The sequence below is a fragment of the Plodia interpunctella genome, chromosome 18 (assembly GCF_027563975.2).
Source record: "Plodia interpunctella isolate USDA-ARS_2022_Savannah chromosome 18, ilPloInte3.2, whole genome shotgun sequence".
Lineage (NCBI taxonomy): Eukaryota > Metazoa > Arthropoda > Insecta > Lepidoptera > Pyralidae > Plodia > Plodia interpunctella.
Window position 1 is genome coordinate 3,175,960 of NC_071311.1, and position 19,451 is coordinate 3,195,410.

Below are 19,451 nucleotides of genomic sequence, written 5' to 3' on the forward strand. Positions count from 1 at the left end.
TTAATTATTTATAATAGTATGATAATTTCACATTAGCGTTTATCCAATATCGATAACATTTTTTTTTGTTATATATACTTTTTTAATAGTTCATTGAAGCCATAACAGCCATTTTAGTAGTGGTGAATGTAAACTCATAAATAATATTAACACAAAATTGGCTTTGTCTTCAGCAACCTATTCTTTGCACTTGATTCTATCAGTTAATCGATAATGATAAGTCTGAAGATTGTGGAGGAAACGCGATAAAATATGTTTTTATGCTATACGAATAATTAGTATAGAATTTAATTATAGCTACTTTGGTACAAGCAAGCTCGGTAAACTCTTATTTCAAATTTATCTGCATATTTTGTGTTGCTATTTTTATTATTTATAATTGAAGCATTAATCTACTGGATAACGAGTTATTATTTACACTCGGATGTTTTAAATAGTACCTATATATGCATTTGCTGCTACTTCAATGCAATCGCATATAAATTATAATACTAGTCAACTTGACGCTTTTGAGTAATAAAAAAAAAACAAAGGGCCTAACATTAATAATAAGTATTATGTTTCAGAAAGCATCATGAAGCTGTTCCTAGCACTCGCGTTTGTCGCAATGGCAGCCGCCGCTCCCGAGCCGGTCCGTCTGCCCGAGCCTGCCAAGCCTATGGTAGCTGAACCAAGCGACGTCCAAGCCGACCCAGTAAGGTTCGTCGACGAAGTTCAACAAGATGCTCCAGTAGTTGATGCCGTTAAAATCGCTGATGCACCAAAAGCTCAGGAAGTTCAAGTTGACGCGGTGAAATTTGTCGACTTGGCCGAAGATACTCCCACAGTAGATGCCATCAAGATTGCTGAAGCACCAGCAGAAATTAAGGTCAAAGTCGATGCCGTCAAATTCGTCGACTCACCTCAACCAGAGGTGGTTGAACCTATCTTAGCTGACCCTGTCAAAATTTACACACCATTCGAACTCGCCCGTGGCGCGCAACCTATCCAGTCCGATGACTCTATATTTGTTCACGCACCCCTTGTTCAATTTCTAAATATCCAAGAAGAAGCGAAAGCTGATGCTGTGAATTTCGTAGAATCGCCCGTCGAGCAGAAAGTGGTAAAAATCGCAGAATTGCCTGCTCCTATTGTGCTACAAGCAGCTCCCTTGCCCGTAGTCAGAGACGCCCAATTCGATGGTGTCAAGTTCGTCGACCAAGTTGGGGCATCTCCACTGGAAATGCAGCCTATTCTGCCTATCGACCCTAACACGAAGGTCGTGCCCCAGCAAGTTATGGATATCATCATGATTGCTGAAAATATTTTGGCAGACCATCAAAGACAGGTTGATATGGGAAATATTGTTGTTGATCCCATGTTGAGATAAATATTTCATGTTTTTCAGTTTTAAAATAAAGATTTAATATCATTTTATATGGATTTGTTAATTGCTTGCCCTGATAAGCCCTGTATGCGTAATACTTTCCTAAAAATCAATGAGAATGAATTGTATTGTAAATACTTGGGTATCACCCCAATAAAAATCACTAATGACTCAATACAGTAAATCAAGAGATAACAGTCAAAGATCACAACAATACTGATCAACAATATTTATTTCTAATTATCTATTAACTTATCTTTAATTTAATCACTAAGTATAATCACTTCAACACATAGTCTGAAGGGTATTCCATAACCTTGGGGTATTTCTCAGCTTCTTCTTGGGGTATGTGGTCTAGTCTGGTAGGGACAAGGCGCCACGCTCGTATTTGATTGGTGACATTTACCATAACATCCTGGGGAACATCCTCACCAGGGAATATAAACAATCGTTCCATTGTGTGTCGTCTTTGAAGGTTCCCTGACAATGCTCTATACACTGCTTTCCTTATTATCTGAAAAATAAAATAGGGAAAAATAGGTATGTGATATGCTTATCCCTGCAGGAAATATGTATGTAAGCATCATTATTAAATTTTAGCTACTGCAGAATCGAAAATAAGTTGTTCCATAATTTATCAATTTATGTACACACAAAACTTGTAAGACTACATTTAAGTAAAGGCTATATATAAATGATCAATGAAAAAAGAAAAAATGTTTACTTTCTTAAACATTAATTAATACAGCACAGAACAAATATAATGCTTGAAGCAAAATGGTCTCCGCTGAGCATATTTTGTGGTGTGTGTGAGTCACAATGCTGGTCTCAGCAGATGCCATAAATAAAACAAAAAAGTTTAAAATATACTAAATCTTAATACAATAGGAACTTATGTATATAGAATATTGCATATTATAGAATATATTGAATTATGTCCACAAAATTTACATATTACAATAGGTATTACACAGTTATAAATGTATTTAATGTATGTATCTGTGTTATTGTTATTTCCTGTATATTTATTTACTTAATCAGTGTTAAGGCTATATTATTAAGACTTGGATATGCAATATTATGTATGCTCTTTAATTTTATTTTTGATGGTTTAAATATTTTATTATTATAATACTTAATTCACCCTTGTAGGATGCTACTTGTTTCAATTTAAATCTCTTCCAGTATTCATATATTTATACTAACCATAAGGGGAGTCCTTTGCCCAGCAGTGGGACACTACGACGAGACAAAAATTATATACTAACCATAGTAGGGTCCTTGTTGTGTAGTTCCCATGCCAAGGTCCAAGTCGCACCCCCAGGGTAGCCAGTATGGTGGAAATAAGCCCGTTTTCTCCACTCATCACCCTTCAAAGCTATCTCTTTGCTATTTATACATACAACAACATCCCCACAGTCGTTCATTGGGTGGTAGATTGGTTTGTGCAAGCCCATCAAATACTTCTTTATTAAATTAGCAGATTCGTATGGATCTTGCCATTTACAGTCAAAGACATGCCAGGTTCGTGCAAAGGTGGCCCATTGCTGAAAATAGAGGAATATTATTCAACTGGTTTGGTTATGTTATGAACTGAAACTTAATTTTTATCTCCCCAAATTACTTACTTGGACCCTCTTAAATGCTGACATGCTTGATATTTATAAACTATTTATTTTATATATATTTCTACCCTATAGGTAAAATATTATTTAGGCTTTACAAAGGAAAACCAATCTTAATTTTTTTTGAGGTTATGAATCGAATGAATGACGCTGACATTACGATTTTTTAATCTCTGAGATATTTTAAGCAAAAGCAGACAACTGTAGTTTCAGCTTCCTGGGGCCCTAAAGCCTCTATACATGCACTCTGCTTAGTTAATGACCCAAAGGCAGAAGACTGGTTGGGTTGGTAATGTTATAAGTCGACAGGATACATATTATTAAGTCCATCAATTCGATTAATAGCAATAATTTTTATGACTCATGTGGTATTGCCTCATCCGGAGCTATCGATAGTACTAGTTTTGTGCAATCATAATAAGACTAGAGGTGGGAATACTCTATATCCATCATACTGCGAAGGAGGTAAGGTCGCTGGTCGCAGATTTATAAATTAATGTAGTCTTTATGTATGTAGTCACAAAAATAAAACAAATCATGTAAATATTTTTTTAATAGTATAGATAAGTCTGTGACATAAATCTTCAAAATAATACAAAATTATTTACAAAACAAGCTGATTCACTGATTATTATTAATTATAACAACTCAGTCTGGTGGTATAAAAATTATTCATTCAGATGGAGATCTTTTCTCAATGTGTAGGCAGAAACATGCATCATGTTGGGTTCGTTCGCCAGGAAGTTGTCTATGGTCTGTTGCCTAACTTCTTCCCACGCGTAGAGGTCTCTGTAGATCGGGCGCACGTACTTCATACGGCCTTGATTGTTCACGAAATCGAAAGCTTCCTGGAGCTTAGATGAATCGCGGCTCTTTATGCACAGCCTTAGCCATCTGCAAATAAAGAAAATGTGGTTGGTACCCGAGCAGAATACATATTTTTAAAATCGTAACATCGGCGTCCATAATAAATGGACCTTAAAATCACAACAGACTCTTCAAAGTTAGATTCGGTTGTGACTTTAGGGTAGGTCTATTTATTACGCGGCGTCATAGCCCCGAATACAACAGAGAACACGCGTGGTTGAAAGAAAGAAAGAAAGAGAGAAAAATAATGAGGCACACAACAATGTGTAATCGAAAACAAGAGCCTAATATTCTTAAATTAATCGATGATGAATGTGTCATACCTGTACAAAATTTCAGAATTCTTGCTATGACTGACGCCATACTCTGCTCCGAGCGAGGCGAGGCGGTCGAGGGCCAGGGCGGGGCGGACGATGAGCTCCTGCAGCAGGTTGATGACCTGGTGCGGAGTGAACGACGACACGTCACTGCGCGACAGTGGGGCCGTGCCCTCCGTGATCACTGCGACCAGAGCGGTCACGGCTTTCGTCATCGACGTGTCGTAGCTTAAAGTTGAAATTGTTATTCATAGGATAGTTGGATAGGCAACAACCGCACTCTTATATAAATAAATTCAATCAACTTAAATAAATAAAATAAACCTTTCTCAGGAATCACACTACATATTAAAATCCGTGCAGTAGTTTTTAAAATCATCGTGAAGATTAGACAGCATAGGACTTTGTTTTATATGTATAAACGAAAACTCACTTGGGGATAATCGGAGGCATACCACTTGTGTACAGCCAAGCATCCCAGTTCACAGATTTAATATTCTCATTGTCTTTGAAATAATTCAGTAAGAATTCTTTAAACTGATCCGTGTCTAACGATTTCTTCTGGAACTCATTCAAATAGGCTCGTAGAAAATCATCAAACACCTCTGAAAAAAGAACAAAAAATTTTATCAAAAGATAAATAAACATTGGCTGCTAATTCTAAAGCCCCAAATTAACTCGCGTTGCATTTTCATGATCAAATCAAATCGTTTTTCTTAAAAGGTGCAAACTACGAATATAAGACATCTTGCGTAAACTATTCACTATTCGCGGCGCGTATCAATCTAGGGCTCAATACAACAGCTAAATCCCCACGATACACTACATAACTTATTACAATGACGTCTCATTTACACTAGTTATGATACTAAATGACGGGGAAAAAATAAAAATAAAATCTCACCAGGCCCTCCGGCAAGGTTTTCCAAATATCTCAAAAACAACGACCCCTTTTCATACGGGACACTGGAGAAGGCGTCGTCAGGATGGACTCCCTTCAAACTGACTACCAAATTCGTCAAATTACTGGTGGCTCCCAGTTCGACGTTCACCTAGAATGAAGCAATTCTTACCGGGGCCTCCGACTAAGTCCTCGAGGTATCGGAGGAATAGGGACCCCTTCTCGTAGGGGACTCTTGAGAAGGAGTCGTCTGGGTGTACCCCGGACTTGAGGTCGGGCACCAGGCACGTTAGGGGGTTGGTGGCGCCGAGAAAGTCGCCTACCTGCAACGATATTTTACTTTTTCAATGTAGTAACTTTCAGAATAAAAATTAGAGCATACGTTAAACAATGTTTTTTTTATCTTTCTGTCAATTTCGAATACTATAAAGTGCGATAGTGGCAAAACATACATTAGCTTATAATGTACTTGTAATTTTTTCATGAATAACGGGGTCAACATTGCAAAGTTTGCGATCAGCGCCACCAACCAAAAACACAATTTGCTACTTAACTGATATCGTAATAAAGTATGAAAAGTATTAGTGTATAGTAGATAGCTCTAAAGAAAATAATAAATATGCAATTTGTTTCTAAATTTGAAAATAGATCAATTTTTGAAAAATATAATCATTATTTTTTCTCCTACTTTACAGGAAATCAAAACACAGGTGGCCATGACAGTACATGGCGTGACGTCATAACATAATAAACACAGCTCAGACATTATATACTCTGTGAGGATTTTACTGGATTGTCAAAATCCGCTTTTTCACTGGTTAAAAAACTCGCTCTCTTGTCTATGAACTAGATGCGCAATATATATTGTGATGACGCTATTGTCACGCGATGTAATGTTTTTAGCGCGAAAAATTTTATTTTCATGAAACTATTAATTTTTCCAAAGAAAATCAATTGTGATAGTAAATAACAACATATTTCTTAAAGCTGTCAAGTAGCCAATTCTATATTTATAAAAGAGACAGACAAAAGTGTAGGAAAGCGTCCCTGGGCTCCGACGCTTAGTGAGGACGATACCGGTAAAATGTTCATACATTAGATCAGAGAAATATACAACAAATCTGAAGATATACTATCAAAATTTGACATCAATTTTGATGTGGTCAGTTGGGTCCTCAATCTCAGTTGACTTGGTAAATGATAATAGTGAGACCGGTGAAAATCTAACATCTTTATTTTACTTAACTCTAGCTTATGTACTATTAATAATGATGAATGTTGTTGCATCGACCCTGTAGTTACACGTTTCTCTTGGCCGTGATGTGCTGACACAACGTTACATGAAAATAGGACTGATATGGATTCTTTGGTCTAACACATCACGTCTAGGGCCGCAACATGGTCATGTAAAGCAAATATTATTATAATAAATAAACAAGTCTCACAGTTTCGCTGAGCTCCTGCAGACCCAGCAAGCTGTGGAAGTCCCTGGAGCGGGTGGCCGCGGCGCCGCCGGCGACGAGCGCGGCGGCGACCTTGCGCTCCAGGAACACGGTGAAGCCCTCGTTGAGCCAGAAGTGCTCGAAGTTCCGGTTGGTGACCAGGTTGCCGGTCCAGCTGTGCATGATCTCGTGCACTATCACGTCCGCCTGGCTTCTGTCGCCCGCCTGCCCAACAGTCAGTTGTATTACTCATGGCTGGGGTTCGCGGTCGTTACGTGGAATTAAATACACACGACTACTTTCTTGGTTTGGCACTATTAATGGTGTGGTTTGCCATTGCCTTCTGAATTTCACAGTTTAATTTAAAGCTTAAACGGGGTGTTAAATTTTACATTTAAATATGCATTTTAAATCAATTTTTTTATTTTCATTTCAATAATATCAAAATAGTTGGAGGCGAAAATATAATATAACTTCTATTTTTAACAATACCACAATAAATATAAAATATAGAAACAAAACAGTGTGAAATAGACTATACATACATACACATAAGTAGGTCTAGGTTAAATTACAGGACGCGGTTCAGTTAGACAATACATAGTTAAAATTGCAATAACCGTAAATACCTTCATACATCAAAATATATGTGTTGCGTATTGTGGCAAAAGACCTTAGGCCACAAAGCGCGTGCTGTGGTGACCATTTACCATCAGGTATACCACATGCCTGATTGATAGTATAAATCTAAAACTCTTGCGTTACTGAGTGACTGACTCACAGACAAAGCACAGCCGAAAATACTAGGCGCACAAAGCTGAAATTTGGTGAGTAGGTTCCTAGGACCACTAAGTAGGGGAGCACTAAGAAGGGATTTCCTGAAACTCCCACGGGAAACGGATTTTTTTTACTCATACACGAAGTTGTGGGCAAAAACATAATAAAATATTCTCTGTCATAGATGTAGTGGTACAAACCAAGAGAGTGGGCGTGACGAAGGTGAGACAGGGGTTCTCCATCCCGCCGTAGGGGAAGGAGGGCGGCAGCACCAACAAGTCGTACTGGCCCCACTCGTAGCGGCCGCACAGCCTCTCCGCTGCCTGCAAATACTTCTCGGTCTCCGCGAACTCCCACGCACTCCTCTCTATTTCCTCCTTTTCCGACCACACCAATGACCTGGAATTAATAGATAAGATATAATATTTTATTGCATATAAAAAATAATAGAGAAGTGCCTACACAAAATAAGAGACTATTGTTACCGATACATAAGTCGTTCCCTGTATTAATTTATACTGTGGGCTGGCGGCAATGCGTCTGCTTTTACTATACTGGGACACGCGCAAATAACGCGCCTTATTTGGTAATGTTCGCGGTCCTCGATCGTGATTGGCGCTCGCAGTCGCTATAGTCCGTTGATAGCATCACGCGTTCCCGCTTCCCGCGCCCGCTCTCAAGTCAGTCTGTGTCGTCGTTCGTCTTGTAACAGTCGTGTGTGCTAAGATAAATGTTCCGTGATTGTAAAGTGTCAAGGCTCCTCATTGTACGATAATAAACGCTGTTGTACCTACCTAAGTCCACTAATCTTTCATTTCTAACATCTGGTCCATTCGAGTCGGACAGTTAATATTAAAGTGCAACCGCGTCGCGTTCCGCGTGCCTCAGTCAGGACACCTACCAGTGAACTCGTTTTATCACAATGGTGGGAACAAGAAGCACGGCGAGGGAACCACTCGAGGAGCCATCGTCCATCACGGAGTCATCCCGACCTATAGTCACTAGCGGCGGCACTCAAGATGAAACGCTGCACGACACGGCCGCAGCACTGCCGCCCGGTGGCACTTCGGCACCCGTCGCTCCCGTCACAACTGCGTCCAATGGGTCGCACGCCACCACGACGGCGGGAGTACCACAGCCAAACGACACCAGCCAGCCGTTGAGAGACCTAACGGCGGCTTTATTAGAGGTAGTTCGCGGGGTTCGCCCCGCACCCGCGACTCACAGGTATGCTGACTTACCTTACTTTAATGGAAATACTGGTGACTGGTTATATTTTAAAAGTGCATTTGTCGAGTCACAGTCCGCCTTTACGGAGGCGGAAAATATGGCCCGGCTTCGCAAGTTCCTAAAGGGAGTAGCTTTGGAATCGGTAAAGGGTTTATTTGTAGGAGGTATTGAAGCGCTAGAAATTGTGGAAAGGCTAGAAGCACGTTTCGGCCGACCACACGCTTTGGTTACAAACGAACTGGAAAAATTACGCCACTTACCAAAGTTGGTAGATAGTCCAAGGGAAGTCTGTATTTTTGCTTCTAAAGTAAATAATATTATATCTACTATAAAGGCACTAAATAAAATCGAGTACTTACATAACCCAGAAATTACTAACATTGTATGCGATAAATTAACGACAGTTTTACGACATAGGTGGTATGATTTTGAGGCTTTGGCGGATGCATCTGAACCTAGGCTTCTTGTCATTGCTCGTTTCTTAGACAGAGAGGCTGATCTCAATTCTAGGCATGCCAAATGTGAGATAGTCGAAGAGCGAAAGGACTGCAAGCGCCATCACTGTGGCACCACAAACACAAAAGTCAACATGTGCCCTATATGCAACGCCTCAAGCCATTATACCCTGGCATGCCCTAAATTTATATCCATAACCGCTTCAGAAAGGTGGGAGGCAGCTCGTAAAAACAAATTATGTTTTAGATGCCTTGGCAAACGGACATGGAATCACAGATGCAAAGGGAAGAAGTGCGAAGCGCAAGGCTGCGAGTACTACCACCACAAGCTGCTGCACGACGACGCAGCGCAGCCAATGAAGAGTGACAACGGCGTGGCGGCACCACGACAGCGAACGCAAAGCAACAGAGCCGGAGGTCAAGCGACTGTCTTCGAGTCGTGTAGCAACGCGACTACAGCAGCGGCGGGAGCACTGCGTTCGGTGCAAACCTACCTCAAAGTTTTACCAGTTCAATTATCGGGACCACATGGTGAGATAGATACTTATGCCTTATTAGATGACGGGTCCACCATTACATTGCTGACATCAAGTCTGGCAGACAAGATTGGTGTCGCTGGGCCAGCAGCACCTTTTGTCATAGAGGCCATAGCAGGAGCGCACATCGACGCTGTTAGCTCCCAGCAAGTAAAGTTCTCCATTAAAGGTAAGTACACAAATAATAAAATTAATATCGAGGCACGTACCATAGATAGTTTGAACATTTCCCCCCAGTCTGTGCCAACCGAAGCCCTAGCTCATTGTGAACATCTACAAGACATTAGTGACCAACTTGTCTATGCAACAGCGGAACCACTTATACTAATAGGACAAGACAATTGGTCCCTGCTCATTGCATCTGAGGTACGACGTGGTAAGCTAGAACAGCCAGTGGCGTCGCACACACCTCTCGGCTGGGTGTTACACGGACAAAAAAGAGTATGTCCCTACGGTCGCGGTGGCTACATGCTGCAAGAGCGTTTTCATTGCAGCCATGCACATACGAAAGACGAAGCCCTTGAACAATTAATAAAGGAGCACTACGATTTGGAGTCATTGGGAGTAGAGCCGCGCCGACCTCAAGCTGACCCTGAAATCCGCGCATTGCAAATATTGCAGAAAACAACCAAAGCGCTAACCGAGGGTGGCTATGAAACAGGTCTACTATGGAAAGAAGAAGGTAAGCCTTTCCCTAATAATTATCAGGCTGTGCTCGGTAGATTACAGGGCGTAGAAAAACGACTTAAGAAAAATCCAGCGTTGAGTCAGAAATACAAAGAACAAATGCATTCTCTGTTTGAAAATAAATACGCCGAACTCGCCCCGACAGCGCCCCCTGTTGGCAACACCTGGTATCTGCCTCATTTTCCGGTAGTGAACCCCTCAAAACCCGGTAAAGTTCGTATAGTTAAAGATGCAGCCGCACGTACCGATGGTGTTTGCCTTAATGATTATTTATTAACTGGCCCCGATCTGTTACAATCTTTACTAGGTGTCCTTATGCGGTTTAGACAGAAACCAGTTGCAGTAGCCGCTGACATAAAGGACATGTTCCTCCGCATAAAAATAAGAGTGAGCGATAGAGACGCTTTACGTTTTCTATGGCGTGACGAGACAGACCACGCACCCATGGAGTACAGAATGACATCTCTTCTCTTCGGTGCCACTTCGTCACCTAGCACTGCAATCTATGTGAAGAACCATAATGCTCTGTTACATCAAGAAGAATTTCCCGAAGCTGTAGATCCTATAATAAACAATCACTATATGGATGACTATTTACAGAGTTTTGACACCGCGGCTGAGGCGAACCGTGTGGCTCAGGCAGTGGATGCTGTACACCGTCGAGGCAACTTCGTGCTGCAGAAGTGGGCATCGAATGACAGCAACGCCATCGCCGGTCTCGCAGTAGAGCCCATGACTCATGTCAACATCAACGAAGAAGAAAAAATATTGGGGCTCGTTTGGCGAATAGCCGACGACACCCTGGGTTTTAATTTATCTAAATTTTCCTTCAACAATAGTATTACTAAACGTCAATTGTTGAAAGAAGTTATGTCTCTCTATGATCCTTTAGGCCTTGTAACGCCAATTACCATCCAAGGCAAACAAATATTACAAGAGGCTTGGCGCAGTAACGTTGGGTGGGATGACCCCTTACCATTTAAATTAGACCAAGTTTGGCAGACTTGGTTAATTTCTTTGCAAGGTTTAAAGGATGTAGCACTACCCCGATGTTACCCATTATTTAGTTCAGCAGAGACACTTGAGCTGCACGTTTTTGTTGACGCGAGCGAAGTCGCCTACGCCGCTGCGGCTTATTGGCGGTCAGTAAACGACAAAGGCGAGGTACAGGTCTCGCTCGCGGCAGCAAAGGCACGTGTGGCCCCCATTAAGATTGTTTCTATACCTAGACTTGAATTACAGGCAGCTGTTCTGGGTGGTCGGCTGGCGCACGCCGTCGAGCTTCATCACTCGCGTCGCCCGGATCGTCGCGTGCTGTGGACTGACTCGCGCACCGTGTTGTCGTGGCTGCGCGCGGGGTCGCGTTCATTCAAACCCTTCGTAGCGCACCGCGTGGCCGAACTGGAAGAGACCACAACGACCTCGGAGTGGAGATGGGTGCCCACAGCTGACAACGTCGCCGACGACGCTACTCGTCGCGTACAGACCGACTTCACAGCTGCACATCGTTGGTTTCGAGGCCCGGAATTTCTATACAAAGAAGAAAAACTCTGGCCGCACGACAAGGACCCGCTCCATTCCACAGAAACTGGCGAAAAACGTGTGGCTGCGACCACCATTCGCCCGCAACTCAAAAATGCCCTACCCGATGTGTCGAGATTCTCATCCTGGATCCATCTAATCAGATCAACCGCACGCATACTGCAATTCATCGATCGCTGCAAAACCCACACCGTCACCGCCATGCGTAGAAAACGCACTCGCTGCACTCCATCTGAGGACCCTGACTGGACAGGCGTCCAACCCCAGTCATCCCGCGCTAGCGCAAGAACGACTCCACAGCGCAACCACAGCAATGCTAGCGCCTCCCGCACCTACGTGCCCCTCGCAGCCTTTTACACGCGCCGCGCTGAACTCATATGGACACGCGCCCTTCAGGAAGACTGCTTTTCGTCGGAGCTACGTGACATCACCGGCGGGAGGAGACTATCTACTGACAGTCGCCTTCGACATCTATCCTTGACTACGGACCAAAATGGCGTAATGAGGTTACGCTCTCGAACTGCCGCCGCGACTGATATCAACGAGGAAACTCTGTCCCCAGCAGTGTTAGACGGAGACCACGCCTACAGTCGACTGTATATAAACTGGATCCACCGAAAGTTACATCATAGCGGCGTCGAATGCGTTACAAATGAGATACGCCAAAGATTTTGGATGCTACGCATTAGACCCACAGTAAGAGCAGTCATCAGACGATGCCAGCCCTGCAGACTGCGCCGTGCCACGCCTCCTGAACCGCTGACGGGGAACCTGCCACCGTGTCGCCTCACCCATCATCAGCGTCCATTCACACAAACAGGATTGGATTATTTCGGGCCGCTTTCAGTCACCATAGCGAGACACCATGAGAAGCGCTACGTTGCCTTATTTACCTGCTTGACGACAAGGGCAGTTCATTTAGAAATAGCGTCGTCACTCTCTGCTGATGCTGCTGTGCTCGCACTACGTCGTATGATGGCTAGACGTGGTTGCCCCGACACTGTATGGAGTGACAATGGTTCTAACTTCCACGGAGCTGATGCTGAACTACGAAAGGCAGCCCTAACCTCTATGAAACAAGAAGCGGGCATTCGACAAATAAACTGGCACTACATTCCTCCAGGTGCACCGTTCATGGGCGGAGCTTGGGAACGGTTAGTGCGTTCAGTTAAAACCGCACTGACGGCTACATTGCACGAACGTCACCCTCACGAAGACGTCCTCCACACTCTACTTACGGAAGTCGAACATACGATTAATTCTCGACCACTGTCACACGTGTCGGTCGCACCGGAAGACGACACCGCCTTAACCCCTAACCACTTCCTATTAGGGGGTCCTTCAAAGGTTCCATTACCGGGCGCATTTACCAAGGTAGACGAGCTTGGACGGTCGCATTGGAAAGCTGCTCAACGATTGGCTGATCTATTCTGGCAGCGCTGGGTGCGGGAAGTCCTACCTCTCCTTCATCATCGGCGGGAGCCGCATGGTCACGGCGAGGCGGTAAAAGTAGGCGATGTGGTCGTCATAGTGGACTCCACGTTACCACGAAACGTATGGCCGAAGGGAAGGGTGGAGCAGGTCTATCCAGGCGCGGACGGAGTAATACGAGTCGTAGACGTCAAAACTAAGAATGGCCTAATGCGTCGCCCGACTAAGCGTTTAGTTATATTGCCAGTAGAATGTTAAGCTGCGTTGTTTGTATAATTCTCCAAAAGTCAGATTTGTAATTCATTTAGTCTATAACTTCAATGTAATAATTCAAGTTATCATTGAACTTTATTAGTTATATTCATAATTTGTTTAATCTGCCTATAACTATACTAGTTGTTGAACTGTAATAGTTGTTGTATACATGACGCGTTTTGTCGTGGGCTTGTCACGACATAGTAACTCAAATTATTCCTTACAATCGATAAGCTTATATTACGGTACAGCGCGTCATTGTATTCATTGGAATTATGTTCCTGTGTAAGTCATTGTATTCATTGGAATTATGTTCCTGTGTAAGTCATTGTATTCATTGGAATTATGTTCCTGTGTAAGTCATTGTATTCATTGGAATTATGTTCCTGTGTAAGTCATTGTATTCATTGGAATTATGTTCCTGTGTAAGTCATTGTATTCATTGGAATTATGTTCCTGTGTAAGTCATTGTATTCATTGGAATATGTTTTGTGTACGTCATTGTAAATGTTAGCATTTATTGTATATTTCCTTGTACACCGAGCTATAACTTGTACCAGTTAGCTAAGTAAGGACCACTTAAGTATTAACTTGTCATCAACGGGATTACATGTATCGGTAGCTGAATACTGCCTATATGTTTACTGCGTTCACACGGCGGGAGAGATGTTACCGATACATAAGTCGTTCCCTGTATTAATTTATACTGTGGGCTGGCGGCAATGCGTCTGCTTTTACTATACTGGGACACGCGCAAATAACGCGCCTTATTTGGTAATGTTCGCGGTCCTCGATCGTGATTGGCGCTCGCAGTCGCTATAGTCCGTTGATAGCATCACGCGTTCCCGCTTCCCGCGCCCGCTCTCAAGTCAGTCTGTGTCGTCGTTCGTCTTGTAACAGTCGTGTGTGCTAAGATAAATGTTCCGTGATTGTAAAGTGTCAAGGCTCCTCATTGTACGATAATAAACGCTGTTGTACCTACCTAAGTCCACTAATCTTTCATTTCTAACAACTATCACATCGTAGCTCCCAAAAGGGATGAACGATTTTCGTATAGTTTTTTTGTGTCATAGATAATTTTATCCCGAGTGTTCTTAGCCATGTTTCATGAAAATCGGTTCAGCCATTCAAAAGTTGTAGCGGAATGAATAATAAAAGTCGGGGGTTTTTTAATTTGTCTAACAAATAAACTTGTTGCATTTAAAATTGTTAGCATTTAAAATTGTTCGGTGGTCGCGACCCTCAGTCATGCATGAGCCTATGATGATGATGATGATGTATGCATAATTTAAATAACAAAGAGTACAAATAATTCAGGTCTATGTGACGATACAGTTACTTATTGAACTTCTTTTCCTAACATTTTCCTTTTAGAATTTCAGAGCTACCTCTTTGATATCATACTTTTCCCGGTTATTTGTTCAGACCCGCCCATGCCCTATTGCTGAGAAAGAAATAATTTATAATATGCCGCTGGAGATAGTGTTACCTAGGGCCCAGACTCCTGGACTCCAGCACGCCGACAGCTATCGCCAGCAGGTAGGAGGGTATGGGCACGGGCTGCCGGAACTCAGTCTTGTTGCCGCTGGTGCCTCCGCGGAGGGCGCTCATCAGGACGGTGAACTCCGCGGGGGCAACGACCTCGGCGTCGTATGTGAACTTCACCGCGGGCGTGTCTTGACAGGGCAGGATTGAGCGGGCGTGAATAGGCTGGAATAGACAACCGGAAAAAATACTTTGAAGAATCAGATTATTATAGAATCAGTGAAGAATCACATCAATCATCAAAGTATTTTTCAAGATATCAATAAATAAAATATATTAGGAAATATTTGGACTTATATACTAATAAACCCTTATGACGTCATCAGCAGGAACTTCTTATGAAGACCGCAAAAAACAGGCAGAAAAAAATGAAAAATCGTGGCGTATAATCAAGATACGCAACCCATATATAGCCTCATATATCTTCTCATCTCTAAATACCTATAGATAAAGATGCATCTGTATTGTACAAACCTGACATTGACTGAAGAGGTATGGGTGTTTCTTGCCAGACGTTTGCAAGGGGTCCAGCCATTGCAAGGCGGAAGCCGACGGCGCCGTGTTGTACTGTATCTTTATTTTCAACCTGCCAACAATATATTTCATCATAAACTAGACAAAAAAGAAACAAAATATTTCAAAATACTGATGAGTTGAGACGTATGTAATCTTCGTTTTTTCTTTAAATAATCTTAACATGACTTTTGATTTTGAAATAGACTTTTTAGGAAATATTTTTACTAACATTTGATTTATTTTCAACAAAATTAAAAAATGAGTAGTGTGTTAAGGACTCTTAAGAAAAAACGAAGTGTAGTAGCTCATTCACAGCGAACATTTTTCATAAGTAATGAAGTGTAAAATTGATCAACATAGATTTCAGATCGGCACCAAGATTTGTAATCTTACTTGCTATTGAACATAGCGCCTACAAATATGTACAGTTTATAGACGTATCAATAAGAAAATAAGAAAACATATTCTGTCTGTGAATGAGCTAAATAACTTCTATATCTACCACGAGCATAAACTACATCCAATTTTACTGTACAATCAATACAATCGCTAATCTTAAAACCCCATTATATGATATGCACACAGAAATTGGAATAAAAATATTGTATGTCTATGGATATGGCATACATGGTTTTACATCTGCATATAGTAAGACTACGTAACACTTCAGAATGGTCTTCTAACACTGGCTTGTAGTCGAATCCTTTGTAGTCCAGTGATATAGATGTAGATTTCGAAGTCATTGGGGGCAACGGATGGCTCGGACACAGTTTTTCAAACTCTTCATTCTGAGGCATTGTCTGGACAAGCTTGCTGCCCAAATAAATTGCTGGATAATCTCGTATTTCAAAATAAAAACATTAAAAATAAGTTTCTATCAAAATGTCGTGTACGTTTCTAGCATGTGATCTCCATGTAGCACAAATAATAGGATATTTAAGTTTATGGCACCACAACTCATTTCCTCGCATGGTGGGTATAATGACTTGTCCTTGTAATAGCTTATGAAGGTGGGCCATCCATGACCCACCGTGTGAATCTTCGATGCTGGTTTCTTACAGGAAGCTAGCAGTGGGAACATTTCAAATGACTGATGATAATTCCAAATTATTATAATGTTTCTTACTAACAAGTTACTCACTTTTCTCCAACTGTAGCCTGCTTAGGCAGTTTAATAGTCAACTTAGATCCAAAATTAGGCACTTCATTCCCTACTTTGTACTGCAGCTCAGTGCCATCTTGAAGCTCTACTTTGTGTATGGTGAGATTTCTAACGTCCAATATCTGAAAAATCATGTGCTTTAACATTTTAATTTGCCCATTGCACAGTGTTAAGGCAACTTATGTGTAATGGGGCAGTGATTCGAATAGGTTAACCAGATGATTTAATCAATTGCCTTGCAGGTTCATACCTACATAACTACCTAAAGAGATTAATATTTTAAATATACCTGAATATATATTTACTGAGTCTTGAAACATTACTAAGATCAAACTATATAATATTATGCCTTTATCTCTTCTAACAACAGTACTGGGAGGTCTGAAATTACATTTAAAATAATCCAAAAGGAAATATACCAAAATTCTACAGCAGTTACATAAACAAAACATGTTTATATTATCTATAAATATTTGAGTTAGGAAATGATAGATACTTTTTGATTGGCAGGTGTGAGATAACTTCAATAACCTATCTATCTCTATCTACACAATAAACTATATTCAATTGACACTTGTGTCTGTCATCCTTATCTTGCCTGTCCTGAAATTTATCATACATATTTCCATAACATCCTTAATTCTAATTTATTTGTATCAAAACATTGACTTAATAAATTAAAGTAGTTATGGAATATGAAACTGAAATATTATAATAGGTATAAGTTTAATTCTATAAAAAGTTATTTTTATTATAATCCTGGCAGTTGCCAAAGGATTATTCTTACCACATCATTGATATTGTCTTGAACATCAAAATTAAGGACTGCCACTCCATGCAATATTTTATTCTCAAAATCCACATTTAATGATAAGGAAATGTGTTTAATCACAGCCAAATCTGAAACAATAGGTTAAATTAGTTTTTTTTTAGTGTATTTATTCAGTTCAAATAATAAATTAGTCCTGTATTGATTTTAATTATGAAATATGTGCAAAGACATTCAGGTGTGCAGTTACATGATATTTGTAATTCAACATTGATATGATTTACTACTTATACACAGAAAATCCAGAAAATTAACTTTCCTATATTTGTTTTCATGTGTTATTCCTAACACTAGTGCCACATTTTCAAGTTACTTAAAGGACGAAAACTGTGGAGTTTCTATGTAAAAAATTATAAATGTAATTTGTATGTATATAAATAATCCCTACACAATATATTATTATATCATATTACACCATCTGCAAATATTTCCGTAAACAATTTAAATAACACATCACTGGAGAATTTAATTTCATACATTAAAATTGCTTTTATTATTAAATAAAATTGAGAAGTTTACATAACTGGTTATAGAACAGTTGGATACCAGATTGGGGCCACTGCTAAGGGTCAATGACACAAAAAAATTGTTCAACACCACTGTTTACAAAACCACTGTATTTTGTGTGTTTTTTTAACACTATCCGATTATAATGGATAATTGAAAATGTTTGGCTAATTAAATAAATACTTGGAAACCTTTGCAATAAAATAAACACATACAAAAATAAGTTTAACCACAAGTATGTATTAATTTAAATACACTTGAAGGAAAAGCTGTTCCAAGAAAAAAGAAATACTTACCTGGCTTAGAGAAAGATGATGGATCCAAAGGACTGAGGGCACTCATAGCTTTGACTTGACTAAAACAGATAACAAACACAAATACTGTAGCAAGTACACAAAAAGAGCCTAGCATTATGCTGTGTCTCCTAACCATAGTGACAACTGTCTGTAATGGAATCTGATTGAATAATGAGACCATCCTATCTCAATAGAAAGGCAAATACGTCAGCCAAAATCAAATCAACTAAATTATAGGTTATGTTTTAAAGATTTATTGGTAATATGCGAAAACTGCATCGCAAGCGATACCTAACGCAAATAATTTTGTGCTTTTGTAATAAGAACTGCATTAAACTCAGAAAATTAATGATAACTTTTCCTAATATTACTGCTGTTTACCTGTTGCCGATACCGATGTTTATAAGAGACTTATTTCAAGATAAGTGTGTGTAAATATGAACTACACAGTATCCTTATATGAGAAAAACAATGTAATTAGCGTAAAATAAATAATAGTATTATGTTAACGACTGTGACGATGACTGGACAGGCCCATGAATGTGACAACAACAATGACGTAGATATGTACCAACTTTGCTTTGATGATTACCGGTAATAACCTATGCAAGCTGCAGTTTGATTCAACTATTATCCTAATCATTTTCTACATTGAATACTTAATGCCAAAATTATGGTACGTAAGCGAAACTGGGTTTGAATATGTAAATAGAGGTTATATTGAGTAGGTATCATTCAATATAAATATACACTTACCTTGTTTCTAGCACCAAATCTGAAAAGTATCTCAATGTTCCGATATTTCTTTTGTATAGAGGTATGAATTTATAATTTGAAGCTTTTGTTATTAATGTAGAAAAGGACCTTTTGCTTGTATTTAAAGAATCACAAAAATTCATCCGAAAAGCCCGCGAGGCTAACTTTAACGAAAGCTTTAGCGACATGTTTTTTAGATAATTTACGTCAAATGTCAAAATAATGACATAATGACAGTTAGCTGTCGACAAGTTAAGAAGTTGATTGAAAGGTTTTATGAAATTCAATAAAAAGGATTGATTGAAATCGTTTTTTGATAGGTAGTTAAATACCTATGTAAATTCTTCTTTTTACTACACGTACAATACAACCTTCTTCTTGCTTAGAGAAAAGACACACTCATATTTTG

The 19,451-nt window shown here is 40.3% G+C and overlaps 4 protein-coding genes across 4 annotated transcripts; 2 read left to right on the forward strand and 2 right to left on the reverse strand.

Moving 5' to 3' along the window:
- Positions 1-295: 295 nt before the first annotated feature.
- On the forward strand, positions 296-1,416 carry LOC128677535 (uncharacterized). Its single transcript, XM_053758458.1, has 2 exons — positions 296-320; positions 567-1,416. The coding sequence occupies exon 2, from the start codon at positions 575-577 to the stop codon at positions 1,367-1,369; it is 795 nt and encodes a 264-aa protein (XP_053614433.1). The 5' UTR covers positions 296-320; positions 567-574; the 3' UTR covers positions 1,370-1,416.
- A 164-nt stretch (positions 1,417-1,580) lies between these two features.
- On the reverse strand, positions 1,581-3,150 carry mRpL13 (mitochondrial ribosomal protein L13). The gene is made up of 3 exons (XM_053758459.1): positions 2,995-3,150; positions 2,635-2,913; positions 1,581-1,880 (listed from the first exon to the last, which is right to left on the reverse strand). Exons 1-3 carry the CDS (start codon positions 3,016-3,018, stop codon positions 1,647-1,649), a joined length of 537 nt encoding a protein of 178 aa, XP_053614434.1. The 5' UTR covers positions 3,019-3,150; the 3' UTR covers positions 1,581-1,646.
- A 376-nt stretch (positions 3,151-3,526) lies between these two features.
- Positions 3,527-19,247, reverse strand: LOC128677486 (uncharacterized protein). The gene is given in 13 exon segments (XM_053758380.2): positions 3,527-3,885; positions 4,182-4,403; positions 4,609-4,780; positions 5,080-5,227; positions 5,229-5,399; positions 6,522-6,743; positions 7,496-7,694; positions 14,921-15,141; positions 15,451-15,562; positions 16,634-16,776; positions 17,442-17,554; positions 18,287-18,345; positions 19,043-19,247. Coding segments are annotated over 13 exon segments (2,196 nt in total). The 5' UTR covers positions 19,231-19,247; the 3' UTR covers positions 3,527-3,659.
- LOC128677485 (uncharacterized) lies at positions 7,781-14,417 on the forward strand. Its single transcript, XM_053758379.1, has 2 exons — positions 7,781-8,522; positions 9,228-14,417. The coding sequence occupies exons 1-2, from the start codon at positions 8,218-8,220 to the stop codon at positions 13,432-13,434; spliced, it is 4,512 nt and encodes a 1,503-aa protein (XP_053614354.1). The 5' UTR covers positions 7,781-8,217; the 3' UTR covers positions 13,435-14,417.
- Positions 19,248-19,451: the final 204 nt, after the last annotated feature.

Coding starts and splice junctions, on each gene's coding strand:
- LOC128677535 (XM_053758458.1), top strand. CDS start 575: ATGAAGCTGTTCCTAGCACTCGCGTTTGTCGCAATGGCAGCCGCCGCT.
- mRpL13 (XM_053758459.1), bottom strand. CDS start 3,018: ATGTCAGCATTTAAGAGGGTCCAA. Junction 2,914..2,994: donor CAGCATTTAAGAGGGTCCAA/GTAAGTAATTTG, acceptor CTCTATTTTCAG/CAATGGGCCACCTTTGCACG. Junction 1,881..2,634: donor ACAACAAGGACCCTACTATG/GTTAGTATATAA, acceptor TTTATTTTTCAG/ATAATAAGGAAAGCAGTGTA.
- LOC128677485 (XM_053758379.1), top strand. CDS start 8,218: ATGGTGGGAACAAGAAGCACGGCGAGGGAACCACTCGAGGAGCCATCG. Junction 8,523..9,227: donor CCCGCACCCGCGACTCACAG/GTATGCTGACTT, acceptor ATTATGTTTTAG/ATGCCTTGGCAAACGGACAT.